The following is a 14,190-nucleotide window of genomic DNA, read 5'->3' as shown; positions in this document are numbered from 1 at the left end:
CATGTGGGAAAACAAATTCTGCGCATGCGCAGTTGAGACTCGTACTGCCTCGCCGCGTTAGCGAGTGGTTCCTAATATTTACCCTGGTCTTTGTGCTTTCAAATTATGGTACCTGGTGGTTTTTATTTTCTGAACATTTTTTTAAAGATCTAGATTCAAGTACCTTCAATACGTCCTTAGGGGTCACTCATAAATGACGGCACGCTTTTTTTTTTACGATTTTTACCTCCCCCCTCCCCTCCGTCACACATCTTCACAAAAAGCCAGACCCCCCCCCCCCCTAAAATGACATCACACCTCAGCCTACAACCCACCTCAAAATTGCAGTTGAATTTTTCTTAAAACATCGATATTTTTCCAAAATCGTGTCTGAACTCTGTCAACATAGAGTATTTTATTCAATTCCTATTATAATTTATTAAAACAGTTTTCTAAAACGCGAAATAAAAGCTAAAACATGTTTTCTAAACTTGCTTTTTAATTATGCGAAAGTTTGACGTCACACCATCTGACCCCCCCCCCCCCCCCCACATCACACACCGTCACAAAATCACGGACCCCTCCTTCTCCCCCCTACGAGTGTAACGTCATTTATGGACGACCCCTTAATTGGAACGTTTTGCAAAAAAACAGAGAACAATTGGATAAGCCATGCATGGGTTCCCAACCTGGGGGTCGCGACCCCCTTGGGGGTCGCGAAGGGCTTTCTGGGGGGTCGCCAACTGGTAGACTTAACTCTAGCAATGAATAAAAAAACATAAATATTTAGAAAAATATTTGAAATTCGGCATTACTAACATCATTGGAAATGGAACAGAGAATAAACAATTTGTACTGAGCAAAGTTGTTCATACTTTAACGACATGGTGTGGTTAGAGAGAGTATCATACCTAGCAGATATATTCGAACATCAACATAAGCTTAACCTGATAAAGGAACGAATATTATCTCTTTTCATGATAATCTCTTGGCTTTTTTTTAAAGCTGCAAAATTGGCGAGGAAAAATAACTATTTGAAATACTGCCATGTTTGAGAAACTCTGCAGTGTGGTGTGATAGATAAAAATGTTTAAAGGATTCTGTGCATCTTGAATCTCTTGACAACGAACTGCGGCGTTTTTTTCCCCGAGCATTGTCATTCATTCTCTGCTTTCTTGATGTTACCAACATTGCCGATGAATAACAAGATGAATTCCTAAATATGCAAAATTTAATTGTTAATGCTAGTTAATGCTTGTTAATAGCATGTAATTTTGCTCATCGTATTAAAACAGTTATCAAGAATAATTCATATTGAAAGTCTACTAGAAAATATTAATTTAGTGGTTATTATTTTCATTACTCATTTCGACTTGTTAATTATATGGGGGTCGCGGGTCACTTACGTTTTATGAAAGGGGGTCGCCACTCGAAAAAGGTTGGGAACCACTGGGATAAGCAATCCAGGAGATGAAAATAACAAAAGATGAAAATAACAAAAGATGAAAATAACAAAAGATGAAAATAACAAAAGAGATGAAAATAACAAAAGAGATGAAAATAACAAAATGAGCCTTATTGACAGTATTTCTTTCAGACTTTTTCTTCGGGGTTGGGGGGGGGGGGGCACTTAAAATTTTCTATAAAATTTTTCTATAAAAATTATTTTTCGTTACGGGGGGGGGGGGGGCAGACTAAATGGCGGGCATTGGTAAAAGTATATATTTTCTATAAAAATTATATTTCGTTACGGGGGGGGGGGGTAGACGTTCTTCGCTATGTTCAAGTTGAGGACATCGCCTATTGAAGATAGTCTTAGGCTCTGCGAACAGAAAGCTTTATTATATTTACTCAATTGGGTCGCTTGTGTAGCGCGCATCAGACTCTAAACACATGTGTGCTGCATACATTGGTGGTTCCGGTCTTTTACTCCCCCATTAAGGTTAAGCCTCGATTTCTATACCTACCCTTTGTTTTAGTCAAACGGTTGACAACTGATGGGCGAGGAGAAACGTGAAAATACGTGAATGTGACAAGCCGACAACTTGTATACACACACTGGCCCATAGTTTGACTCTCGTAGACTGTAGATAAACTACTCACGTCCTAGCATCGAATGGTATCTCATGTGCACTGTTCCAATGTAATGTCACCCCAATCCACTGCGGTGGACGGTGTATTTCGTTCTGATCAGTGCATAATTTGTCTGTGAAAATGGCGACCGGTTTCACCTCCCTCCTCCCATTTTGCCTAATGGCGTCAGTGTGAGCCCACATCGTATCACGATACCTTATATTAATCCACTTATTAATTCAAGAGGAAAAAGCATAGTTTTTTTTTATAGAAGTGGTGTCATCCCCACCAGGGGCATTGATTGATATAGGACCGATCAGTTACTGAAAATATTCAAGACTTTTTTCTTATGTAAATGTTGCAGTTGGTGTCACCCCAGCCGGTGATAGCTTTAAATTTGGGCAAACTAATCTACAGTTGGATGTAGCATTGTTGCCAGTATCATCGTGTCAACATTGTGATATCTAGGTCAGCAAATGCCCTAGTTGTGACACTGTCATCGTGTCAACATTGTGATATCTAGGTCAGCAAATGCCTTAGTTGTGTCAGTGTCATCGTGTCAACATTTTGATATCTAGGTCAGCAAATGCCCTAGTTGTGACACTGTCATCGTGTCAACATTGTGATATCTAGGTCAGCAAATGCCCTAGTTGTGTCAGTGTCATCGTGTCAACATTTTGATATCTAGGTCAGCAAATGCCCTAGTTGTGACACTAATATAGTGTCAACATTTTGATATCTAGGTCAGCAAATGCCCTAGTTGTGACACTGTCATCGTGTCAACATTTTGATATCTAGGTCAGCAAATGCCCTAGTTGTGACACTGTCATCGTGTCAACATTGTGATATCTAGGTCAGCAAATGCCTTAGTTGTGTCAGTGTCATCGTGTCAACATTTTGATATCTATGTCAGCAAATGCCCTAGTTGTGCCACTGTCATTGTGTCAACATTGTGATATCTAGGTCAGCAAATGCCCTAGTTGTGACACTGTCACCGTGTCAACATTTTGATATCTAGGTCAGCAAATGCCCTAGTTGTGACACTGTCATCGTGTCAACATTTTGATATCTAGGCCTAGATATGGGCTAAACAAGCGATGAGTCCAACGTTTGCAAGCCGTCAACTGCATCATTGTCCGAAAACAACAACCACCCCATGGACTTGATAATCAAGATATCCCGCTTTAGCCGATATGGTGGGGTGGGGTTAGAGACATGAGCATACCCCCGGGCAAGAGTAAACACGCGTTAAATGGCCAATAATACACGGGAAAGATCTATGGCCGGCCACAGAATATATTCGCCTTTTTCCCTACAATAGGTCATGTTTAGCATATGCTCCATTTGGTACACTATGTCCTAGGTGTCTTTGTTGAGGCACTATGTCCTAGGTGTCTTTGTTGAGGCACTATGTCCTAGGTGTCTTTGTTGAGGCACTATGTCCTAGGTGTCTTTGTTGGTACATAATGCCTCTAGGTGTCTTTGTTGGGGCACTATGTCCTAGGTGTCTTTGTTGGGGCATCAAATCATGGCTAAACTGGCCGTACAATACCATTATTATTATATCCTATAGAGATTTCTAGTGTACCCGTCGCGCACGTTGCTGCGATCTCAGAAGAAATGCTGACAAAACATTTTAAGAGGATTTCATCAATGCGTCACGAATCATGTATTTTTAGACGAGTGACCTTGTTTTCCAAAACTTAGTGATTTAAATGTTAACAATGCCGGCTCTATATTTCCTGGATCCTAGATCAAGATGTCAGATTTGTTGCAGCACCTAAATGTGGTATGTAACCACTTGTCTTAGGCATGATTTGTTGCAGCACCTAAATGTGGTATGTAACCACTTGTCTTAGGTATGATTTGTTGCAGCACCTAAATGTGGTATGTAACCACTTGTCTTAGGCATGATTTGTTGTAGCACCTACATGTGGTAGGTAACCACTTGTCTTAGGCATGATTTGTTGCAGCACCTAAATGTGGTAGGTAACCACTTGTCTTAGGTATGATTTGTTGCAGCACCTAAATGTGGTATGTAACCACTTGTCTTAGGCATGATTTGTTGTAGCACCTACATGTGGTAGGTAACCACTTGTCTTAGGCATGATTTGTTGCAGCACCTAAATGTGGTAGGTAACCACTTGTCTTAGGCATGATTTGTTGCAGCACCTAAATGTGGTATGTAACCACTTGTCTTACGCATGATTTGTTGCAGCACCTAAATGTGGTATGTAACCACTTGTCTTACGCATGATTTGTTGCAGCACCTAAATGTGGTATGTAACCACTTGTCTTAGGTATGATTTGTTGCAGCACCTAAATGTGGTATGTAACCACTTGTCTTAGGCATGATTTGTTGCAGCACCTACATGTGGTATGTAACCACTTGTCTTAGGCATGATTTGTTGCAGCACCTAAATGTGGTATGTAACCACTTGTCTTAGGTATGATTTGTTGCAGCACCTAAATGTGGTATGTAACCACTTGTCTTAGGCATGATTTGTTGCAGCACCTACATGTGGTATGTAACCACTTGTCTTAGGCATGATTTGTTGCAGCACCTAAATGTGGTATGTAACCACTTGTCTTAGGCATGATTTGTTGCAGCACCTAAATGTGGTATGTAACCACTTGTCTTAGGTATGATTTGTTGCAGCACCTAAATGTGGTATGTAACCACTTGTCTTAGGCATGATTTGTTGCAGCACCTACATGTGGTATGTAACCACTTGTCTTAGGCATGATTTGTTGCAGCACCTAAATGTGGTATGTAACCACTTGTCTTAGGCATGATTTGTTGCAGCACCTAAATGTGGTGTGTAACCACTTGTCTTAGGCATGATTTGTTGCAGCACCTAAATGTGGTAGGTAACCACTTGTCTTAGGCATGATTTGTTGCAGCACCTAAATGTGGTAGGTAACCACTTGTCTTAGGCATGATTTGTTGCAGCACCTAAATGTGGTAGGTAACCACTTGTCTTAGGCATGATTTGTTGCAGCACCTAAATGTGGTAGGTAACCACTTGTCTTAGGCATGATTTGTTGCAGCACCTAAATGTGGTATGTAACCACTTGTCTTAGGCATGATTTGTTGCAGCACCTAAATGTGGTATGTAACCACTTGTCTTAGGCTTTGAGTGTAACGGGCGGCTCTTACTGACCAAACGGTAGTCCTGTACATGTGGCCTGATGTCATGTTCCCCTTGGCCTGATGTCATGTTCCCGTTGGTTTGATGTAAAGTTCCCCTTGGCCTGATGTAATGTTCCCTTTGGCCTAATGCAGGGGTCTCCAAACTTTTCAGTCCGAGGGCCGCATTAACTATCACATTTCAGTTCGGGGCCAGTTTCTCCGGGCATGTCTTTGAATTTTCTGGGCAAAAATCCTCAGCCATCACCAACAAACGTTTTTTCCGTGGACCAAAAGATCTCCGCGGGCCGGATGAGAGGACCTCGCGGGCCGCATCCGGCCCTCGGGCCGTAGTTTGGAGACCCCTGGCCTAATGTAATGCCCCCCCCCCCCCCCCCCGAAAGTGTTTAAAGAGCCTCCCTCGGATAAAAATGTCTGAAAGAAACACTGCGTGGTATGGGGAGTTTGTGTGTGAAGAAAGGGTGGAATACGGTTAGGGTGGACATGGCAGCTTGTATAATAATTTGATAGGCTCGCCATCTGTTTGTATGAAACTCGACGTAAATAAGCTACAATGATGAATGAACAGGTTTTCAATGGATGAGATATTTGTTCATGTTTTCATGAAACGTTATTCTTAGGACTTGACCTAGACAACAGGGGAGTCTTACAAAACATAAGATTAAATTTACTAAACATTTTTTTTTGCTTGTGACCCGAAGTTTTATTATTAAAACGTTTGTATGTTTTTTTTTGTTTGTTTGTTACAAATATGGAATAGGGATTGTGTTAGGTTTTGATTTTAAAAGGAATACGGACAGTGTTTCTTCCAGACTTTTTTCTCGGGGGGGGGGGGGGGGCACTTGAAATTTTCGGGTGGGGGGGGGGGGCGGTAGACTTTCTTCGGGGGGGGGGCGGACACTGTTAAAAGTAAATATTTTCTATATAAATTAAATAAATTTATTTCGTTCGGGGGGGGGGGGGGGGGGGGGCGGTACAAATTTTTTCGGGGGCTCCGCCCCCCCCCCCCCCCCCCCCAGAAGAGATGCCTGGAAGAAACTCTGAATACGGATAATACTCTGTTCTGTCTTGCCACAGATTATAGGAACAAAAAGTCACAGGAAAAAAAACACAGAAAAAAAAGTCACAGGAAAATAGTCATTATAGGAAAAAAAAAGTTACAAATATATATTTGCATAGAATTTGTTAATACTTTTATGTATTAAATATTCAGAAAGTACAAATCGACTTAGATTTATTAAATATAATGAAATGTGCGTAGGTTGTATGCGTATAGTGAAATTTATAACACGATATTTAGTGTGAATTATTTACGCTTTAATTCCTTTATACATATAAGATTTAATAGAATTTAATAAAATGTTCTAACCTTCTCTTTTTCATAGTATTTGTTAAATACTAACTTTAAATTAGCACGAAAAGGCATTAGGAACGTCGTTAATGTGACTTGCTGTCCTCAACTCACTGCAACAATAGGTCAACCACCTGTACTGCCCACATTTATCACGCTCATAACAAAGGAGAGGATCAATGCAGAAACCCGGCACGGTACAAAGGCTGTCATTGACGCAAAACGTCAACAACAAACAATATGGACGGACAAGGCCGACCAAGGAGAAGCCGACCAAGGAATGGCAAAACAAAACAAAAAAACATCCAAAACACAATGATGTGCCTAAAATTCGTCTATAATTAACATTTATACAGCGTATTTAACTAACTTCATTACAAAAGTTGTGGTTGCTATATAAACTATAAAGGTTACAGTATTTTTACTTGTTAGTGTTATAATATAAACTTCAATGCTTTTATCGTTTATAAAAATGCTAAAAACAACAACTCACATCAATACACGCACACAATTCTCAATAATTAAAATAAAAATAAATTATTAAAAGATTTTTGTGACTTTTTTCTGTGACTTTATTTCTGTGACTATTTTTCCGAAATTTTTTTCCTTTGTGACTTTTTTACTTTCTCGTATATACGAAGTATAGAGAAAGTCTTGTAATCGTGCAAAAAAAAAAAAAAAAAAAAAAAAAATCGAGATTTTTTACAAATCTCGACGTTCTACACCTCACTGATATGGAAAAACATAATTTTGCAATCTTGTCCGTATGTCTGTTTGTGTGTCTGTCTGTGTGTCTGTCTGTGTGTAAACACGATAACTTGAGTACCGTTAAAGCTAGGTTGATGAAATTTCATATATAAGTATTTTATCAAAATCGTAGATCCATATCAACTTTTTGAGCGATTTCCGATAACCGGAAGTGGTACTTTTTCTGGTTTGAATTTTTCAAAAGCCTATCACTTGAGTACTATTTCAGATAGATGAATGAAATTTCACATGTAAGTAAAACGCATGTAAATTTATAAAGTACTAATAATATTGCGCACTATTATGAACATCTTTATTTTGCGTTCACTTGGTGCGCAATTCTTTTTTGTATTCTACTTATAAAAGTTGAAAAATTAAAAATGGATTAAAAATCATTTCTCTATCCCGTGTCACCGTAGTGTTATATAAGAATATATATTTTTTAAAATAGAATAGTGCAAAATGATATAAACGCTTGTTTTATAGAAGAATATTCGAGAAAGTTTAGGGGAGATCACTCCCGGTTTATTTTTCCTGTGACTTTTTTACTTTCTAGTATATACGAAGTATAGAGAAAGTATTGTTATCGTGCACAAAAATAACATGAAATTTTGACAGTTTTCACCGTTTTACTCCTCAGTCCTTCATCACATCCGGAGTAAAGAGGACTTATTTTAATCAGGCAAAAATTATAAATACAAATATATAAACATTTTGGCGTTTTATGCGTTATCGAGTCGTAAAAACTGGACTTTGCAATTCTGTCCGTATGTCTGTGTGTGTGTGTGTCTGTGTGTAAACACCATAACTTGAGTACCGTTACAGCTAGGTTGATGAAATTTCATATATAAATATTTTATCAAAATCGTAGATCCTGATCAACTTTTGAGCGATTTCCGATAACCGGAAGTGGTACTTTTTCTACTTTGAATTTTTAAAAAGCCTATCACTTGAGTACTATTTCAGATAGATGAATGAAATTTCACATGTAAGTAAAATATCTAATTATCTACCTTCTGTCAAATTCTAGGTAATTTCCGTTGATTAAAAGTACTAATTTACGCTACAGCACTGATTACAAAGCGTTTCATCCAGTGTTTCTTCCAGACTTTTTTCTCCGGGGGAGCACTTGATATTTTCGGGGGAGGTGGGGGGGGGGTGGTCAACATTTTCCGGGGGGGGGGGCGGACACTAATAAAAGTATATGTTTGTTATATAAATTCCATCTCGTTCGGGGGGCGGTAGACTTGATTCGGGGGGGGGGGGGGGGTTAGGATTAGGCTTCACACCCCCCTCCCCCCCCCCCCCCCCGAAGAGATGCCTGGAAGAAACTCTGGTTTCATTGCACGCATTGACCACTTAAAATAAAACTTCAAATCTAGATCTAGACCAACTAGGTTTCGATTATGATCAATATAGGATAACTATATACGGTCTAGCCTTGTTCCCAAGTCCTAGGAACAATTTCCACTTTGGCATACGCCCACTTTACGCGGGCTTATTTTGTAATTATGCACACTGAGCGGCAAAGTATCCAACCAAGTTGGTTGGATAAAAAGATAATAGTCTAGTAAATAGGCCCCTAGGCCTAGATCTATCTGTAGTTTGTCTACAACATAGGCTAGACTAAGTTATCCAGACAGATTTTTAAGTATTTAAAAATAGCAACAGACGTTTGTTGAAATTAGATTTTATAAGCTTTGTCTAGACTTGTATTAGTTAGGCCTAGAATCTAGATTAGATCTAGTTTGAATATAAATAGTTGGGGATAGGCTAATCTGCGATCCTAGCCTAAGCCTAGGTTTATTATTTGCATCACGTGACAAATTTAGCCAATAAGTTTTGTGCAAGTAGTGTTGTACATTCTGTGTAACACGGTCGATCACTTATCTCTGGGCATAGTGTTGTTACACCAAAATTTCTCGTTTTAGTGGGTCTATGTTGATTCAAGCATGTTAATAAAGACATAAATCATACTATGATCTTGTTGGTAATTGAAATAATATATTTTTTTGTTATAAATTACCATTAAAGCGCCACGAAATGTGCCAAATAGTCACTTTTTTGTACCATGTGACCTAAGTTAGCCAATGAAATTCGTGAGTTTCGAACTGGCTACATCCTCCTCCAAGCTAGACGGGTAAATGTAATGCTCTTTGCTAATGTGAATGGTTTACCTGAAAATCTGACGAATGCTATGGACCCAAAGAGCCATCCGGCACTACCAGGGTACCAGCAAACCGTCCTAAGTGTTAATCCAGGGTATTTAAGAATTATTTTCACTTAATAATATCTAAATATTTAAAGATTTTAAAAATTAAGTTCAACAGTGTTCAACGACCTACCCGCCATGACGGGTAGACGCTGTCTGATGAAACTTAAAAGCGCATTTTTTACATAGTATATCATTAAAAGTACACGGCACGCATTTATTTATATGCACAAGCCGTATGCGTTTCTTTAATGTATTAAAGGGATAAGAAATCCTCATGATACTTTGTTTTGTTTACGTTTGTTGAGCTAAAACAAGCTTTCCAATAGTGAAATAATAACTAACAATGTCAAAATGGCTGTCCACAGACAAGGAAATATTTCCGTCAACAGCTTATCTATATTTTCAATATAAAATCTGCTCTAGATCTAGATCTATATCTTCATGTTACTAATCTTTCCAATTTCTCTGCACTTAGATCTAGATCTAGAATAGATCTAGAATCTAGTATCAATGCTTTACTCTCAAAAATGCAATAGGCCTATTAAATATAAAATGATTTGATATCTTGAGTTCTAAATTGGGCCAAACAGTGGCAGGAGTAATAATTTATTAGAGCTAGATCTAGATATCTAGAAAGGCTTAGACTTGAACCCTAAAATCTAGACGTAGACTCGAGTCTAGATCTAGACTTAGTGGCGAATGGTAGGGTTAGCATTGACATAAGCAATCCATGTGTGTATTTCAGTTAACTGCCAGTAACCTAACTTTCCTTATTTAAGAAGAATCTATTCTCTGACATTGCAAAAAAAATCCCCTAGTTTTTTTCTTCTCTCAATGACTACTGCATCAACCATTTAAAAATTGGCCAATTCTAGCCGGAATAAGATACTCATGCGCAATGGAGAGAAACTACGACTTGCTTTTAGCTGCGATGTTTTCGATGGTACTGCGCATGCGTGTGTTTACAACCGTAGAACCCTAACACCAACCCTAATCCTATCCTTAACCCTATCCCTAACCCTAGCCCTAATCCTAACCCTATCCCTAATCCTACCCCTAACCCTCATTCTAACCCTAGCCATAGGTCACTGCGCATGCGCAGAACTATCTTTTGCCGACTAAGTGGAGACGTTGGGGAGAAAAATCTTCCGAGTAGACACTTCGTTAAAAATTTAGGTTGAATTAGAAATGAGTAGTCAAGATACACAAGATAAAAACAGGTATTTGTTAAATTGAAAAACACTTGCTCTAGGAATGCAAGTTATACCCTGATAAGATTTCACTTGTCTAAACTGCTTGTAAAATATGTTGAGTGGAATCTTTGTTGTTTTGTTCCTTTTAACGCATGGAGTTGTAACAGAAAATAATCAGTATTTATTTACCCTAGTTATGTGGCTTAAAAAGTAATTTTTTTTTAGATAAATGAAAGCTGGATGTCAGATTCTGAAAATAGTTAATGTTAGTTCTAGTATTGTAATCTAGTTTACTATACGGTTAGCAATAAGGGTTAGGTGTAAGGTAACATTATCATTAAATGTTAACTTGGACTCCACCATTGCCAGCAACCTCACACTTGACCAAGAGATAATAAAGAAAGTGGGCAAGGAAACTGCTATGGCCAAACTCTCCAGAAGTGCAGGCTGAATACCTTTCATATGGGATGCACAGAGGTTCAATAAACGATAGGCAAACAGACATAAACGTACATGTGGGAGCAGCTGGCCAAAGACAGAACCTATTGGAGACAGGTCTTGGTGTCCAGTACCCTCAAAGCCGAAGGAAATTGGGCAGTGGTAACCTTTCAGACTGAGAGAAGAAAATATCTGCACAAATTGTACCAATCACAATGACCTGCAATTGCTGGAGATTGCCATTCTAATATTGGTGTGAGCAGCCACAACACAGCCTGCACTAAAAAATCTTGATCTCCAGGTGCAAAATTCTATTGTCTCATGAGGCAAAATGAGCCATGTATACTAATAGATTAAACTTAATTCAATTTGAAAGAAAATAATATAACAAGAACAATGCACTTATGTTCAAATCTTATAACATTACTTTGGTGACCTGTTGCAAGTCTAGTACATAGCAAATCAGGTACATGTGAGCTTGGAGAGCAAGTCAAATAATCCTAATCAGTTTAAGATTGTTGTGCCAGTGACCACTGTAACAGTAATCAACCACTAATTTGGCAACATCTGAAGTTTTTCTTCTTCAGTCAAATCATAGCTGAGAGAGGAGTGTTTTTTCCATCAAAAATGTATCCTTAACCCATGAACTTGTGACCAATTTCTTCCAATCCAATATTTTTATTTATAAAACAAGGAAAAAATACAGAAATTAGTTATCTTTAGGCATTTAATAAAATTTTAAAAAATCATCCAAAATCCAACATTTATAAATGTTTTTTTACTACTACTAATAATTTAATTACAGTACTTCTAGGCCTAGCCTATTATTATAATTACTAGCCGTCGGTAACACGTGAATTATAAGTCTATATTTTTAATGTTATTTATTTTTAGAAGAATATTTTATAAAACAGTTATTGGTCAAAACGCAATTCGCTTTACTACAGGTTTATCGATATTAGTGACGATGCAATAAAATAACTTGATAGCTAAAAGTCCGACACATTTAAAACTACATAGGCTACTAATACCTATTAGAAAAAATAAAACCACATTATCTGTCTATATATATATATATATAATTCTCTTCTGGGAGACGCTAGAAAACAAGCTGTAAACACGCTCCCTACCACCCCCACCCCTACATGGTCTTAGTGAGCTGTGGTTCACGCTATGTTTACCTTCGTGGAGTCGGGTTTAGTGACGGCTATTAGGGGCAGATAATTTAGTTTGAAACGATTTTAAACGTGGGGGGGGGGGGAATGGTCCTTAACGAGCTACTTATAGTGTTTTAAAGAAATATTTTCAGTGTCAGCGTTGGTACTGTCGAATTCACAAATTATGAATTACTGAAAAGTAGAAAAAACAACTAAATAGTGGCGTATGTTATGCAGTGGGCCGGCTCGTATACATAATTAGTCAACACAACACCATATTAAATGCACACATTAATTAAAAGACTTAAATGATTCTGTTAAAAGCCCGGCTTTTCAATGGTATTTATGTTGCTTTTTAAAGTAATTTGTCTTAGTTTTGGCAGAGGAAATTGTATAAATTTCCTAAATTACGGTCTTGATAAGTAAATCTATAGATCAAACCAAATTTTAATGAAATAGTTCATTTCTTCGTATTCTATAATTGGAAGATGACGCCATTGGTTTTGTGTACTCTCCGTACTAAAACATGACATGTGACGTCATCGATTTCGGCATTCTTGTCCCAACTATAAACATTTTTCCGGTTGCATAATTAAAACTGTTTTTCTACATTCGAATATGCCTTTGTTTTTTATTTTTCTTCTTTAAATAAAATTGTGTTTATACATTTAAAACATCTACCATCTTATTTTCAACAAAAGTCCGTATCAAGTACTCAATATATCACTGAAGATTCTGATGTGATATCCTGCGAAAATATTTTGCGGACAGAGAGTGAGAGAAGTGATCCACATGAGCTTTTATATATTAGGATGCTTAGGACAACTTATTAGGGATTCAAATAAATAATAAATTGTATGCTTCTTTAAAAAATCCCAAGTTAAAGTAGGCTATATTTGTCTTTATTAAGCTGGCCTACATCTTTAAGTCTAACATTGTCAGCACAATTTTATTTCCAGTTCTGGTGATAACTTTAGGCTCCTGTGAGTTTATTTTCAATTAGTTAAAATGTTAACAGTATTTGTGGTAGGAATAGAACTATTTATAGGGCTTCCTATAAAATCTCACTTTTTTGTACTATGTCAAGGTAGTGAGTCATTTGGTCTATCTTGTGAACTTTATCTGACTCAAAAATGTGTTGTATCTATTATTATAAATCTTATTCATTGAAGGAGGTGAAATTAAAAAACTGAATTTGGCACCCTTAAAAAATAATTTTTGCTAGGAATTGAAAGAGTCTATATTAAAAGTGAAATAAATTATTGTATGAATATCATGTCTGATTAAGTTATGGACAGAAGTGGATTATTACCAGAAATCTATGCTATTGTTACTAAAAAAATAAGGGTAGACAGTCCTGTTATTTATAGAAGATAGGCTTAATGTTATCACTAGCCATTTTTATCTGTTAACTAAAAAGATTTCCCTCTCTACTAGCTCTAACGACAACTCTAACATGACTTCAGAACAAGGTTCAGTGGCTGCAAATGCTGCAGATGTAAGTAACTTATGTTACAAAGGCGCATTGTTAAATATTTATGTTGGTTTTTAAGTCAAATATTGGATTTAATGGTGACAATTTTTTTTTCAGATTTATGACTTTAACCATGAAGATGGTAACAGTGGTAATGAACAGCCACCCCCACCCCCACCTAAGCCTAAAGGTAGGCGTGGTAGAAATACTAACCAACTGCAGTTTATGTTAAAAACTGTTGTCAAAGCTGTTTGGAAACATCAGTTTGCCTGGCCTTTTCATCAGCCGGTTGATGCCGTTAAAATGCAACTACATGTAAGTCCATAATAGTCTGTTCAAGACGGCTTAGGTTAAAATGTGTGTATAAAGTTACTTAACCTCACAGGATTCTTATGAAAAAATGCATTTAGGA

The 14,190-nt window shown here is 37.5% G+C and overlaps 1 protein-coding gene across 4 annotated transcripts in view; it reads left to right on the top strand.

The window, feature by feature from the left end:
• The first annotated feature begins 9,128 nt into the window (after positions 1–9,128).
• The window catches only part of LOC131939328 (bromodomain-containing protein 3), a 32,595-nt gene continuing 27,533 nt past the window's right edge, over positions 9,129–14,190 (top strand). The window contains exons 1-3 of one of the 4 annotated variants that reach the window (XM_059297561.1): positions 9,129–9,291; positions 13,742–13,802; positions 13,896–14,093. In XM_059297561.1, coding sequence (XP_059153544.1) covers positions 13,761–13,802; positions 13,896–14,093 — 240 coding nt within the window. In that variant the 5' untranslated portion in view covers positions 9,129–9,291; positions 13,742–13,760. Of the gene's footprint in view, positions 9,292–9,357; positions 9,564–13,741; positions 13,803–13,895; positions 14,094–14,190 lie in introns of those variants that run through there. The other 3 variants (XM_059297560.1, XM_059297559.1, XM_059297558.1) reach the window with 3 other exon arrangements.

The sequence above is a fragment of the Physella acuta genome, unplaced genomic scaffold (assembly GCF_028476545.2).
Source record: "Physella acuta isolate Inbredline_101_S28 unplaced genomic scaffold, ASM2847654v3 ptg000275l, whole genome shotgun sequence".
Lineage (NCBI taxonomy): Eukaryota > Metazoa > Mollusca > Gastropoda > Physidae > Physella > Physella acuta.
Note: the sequence above shows the minus strand (reverse complement) of the source record. Positions and strands in the feature narration are given on the sequence as shown.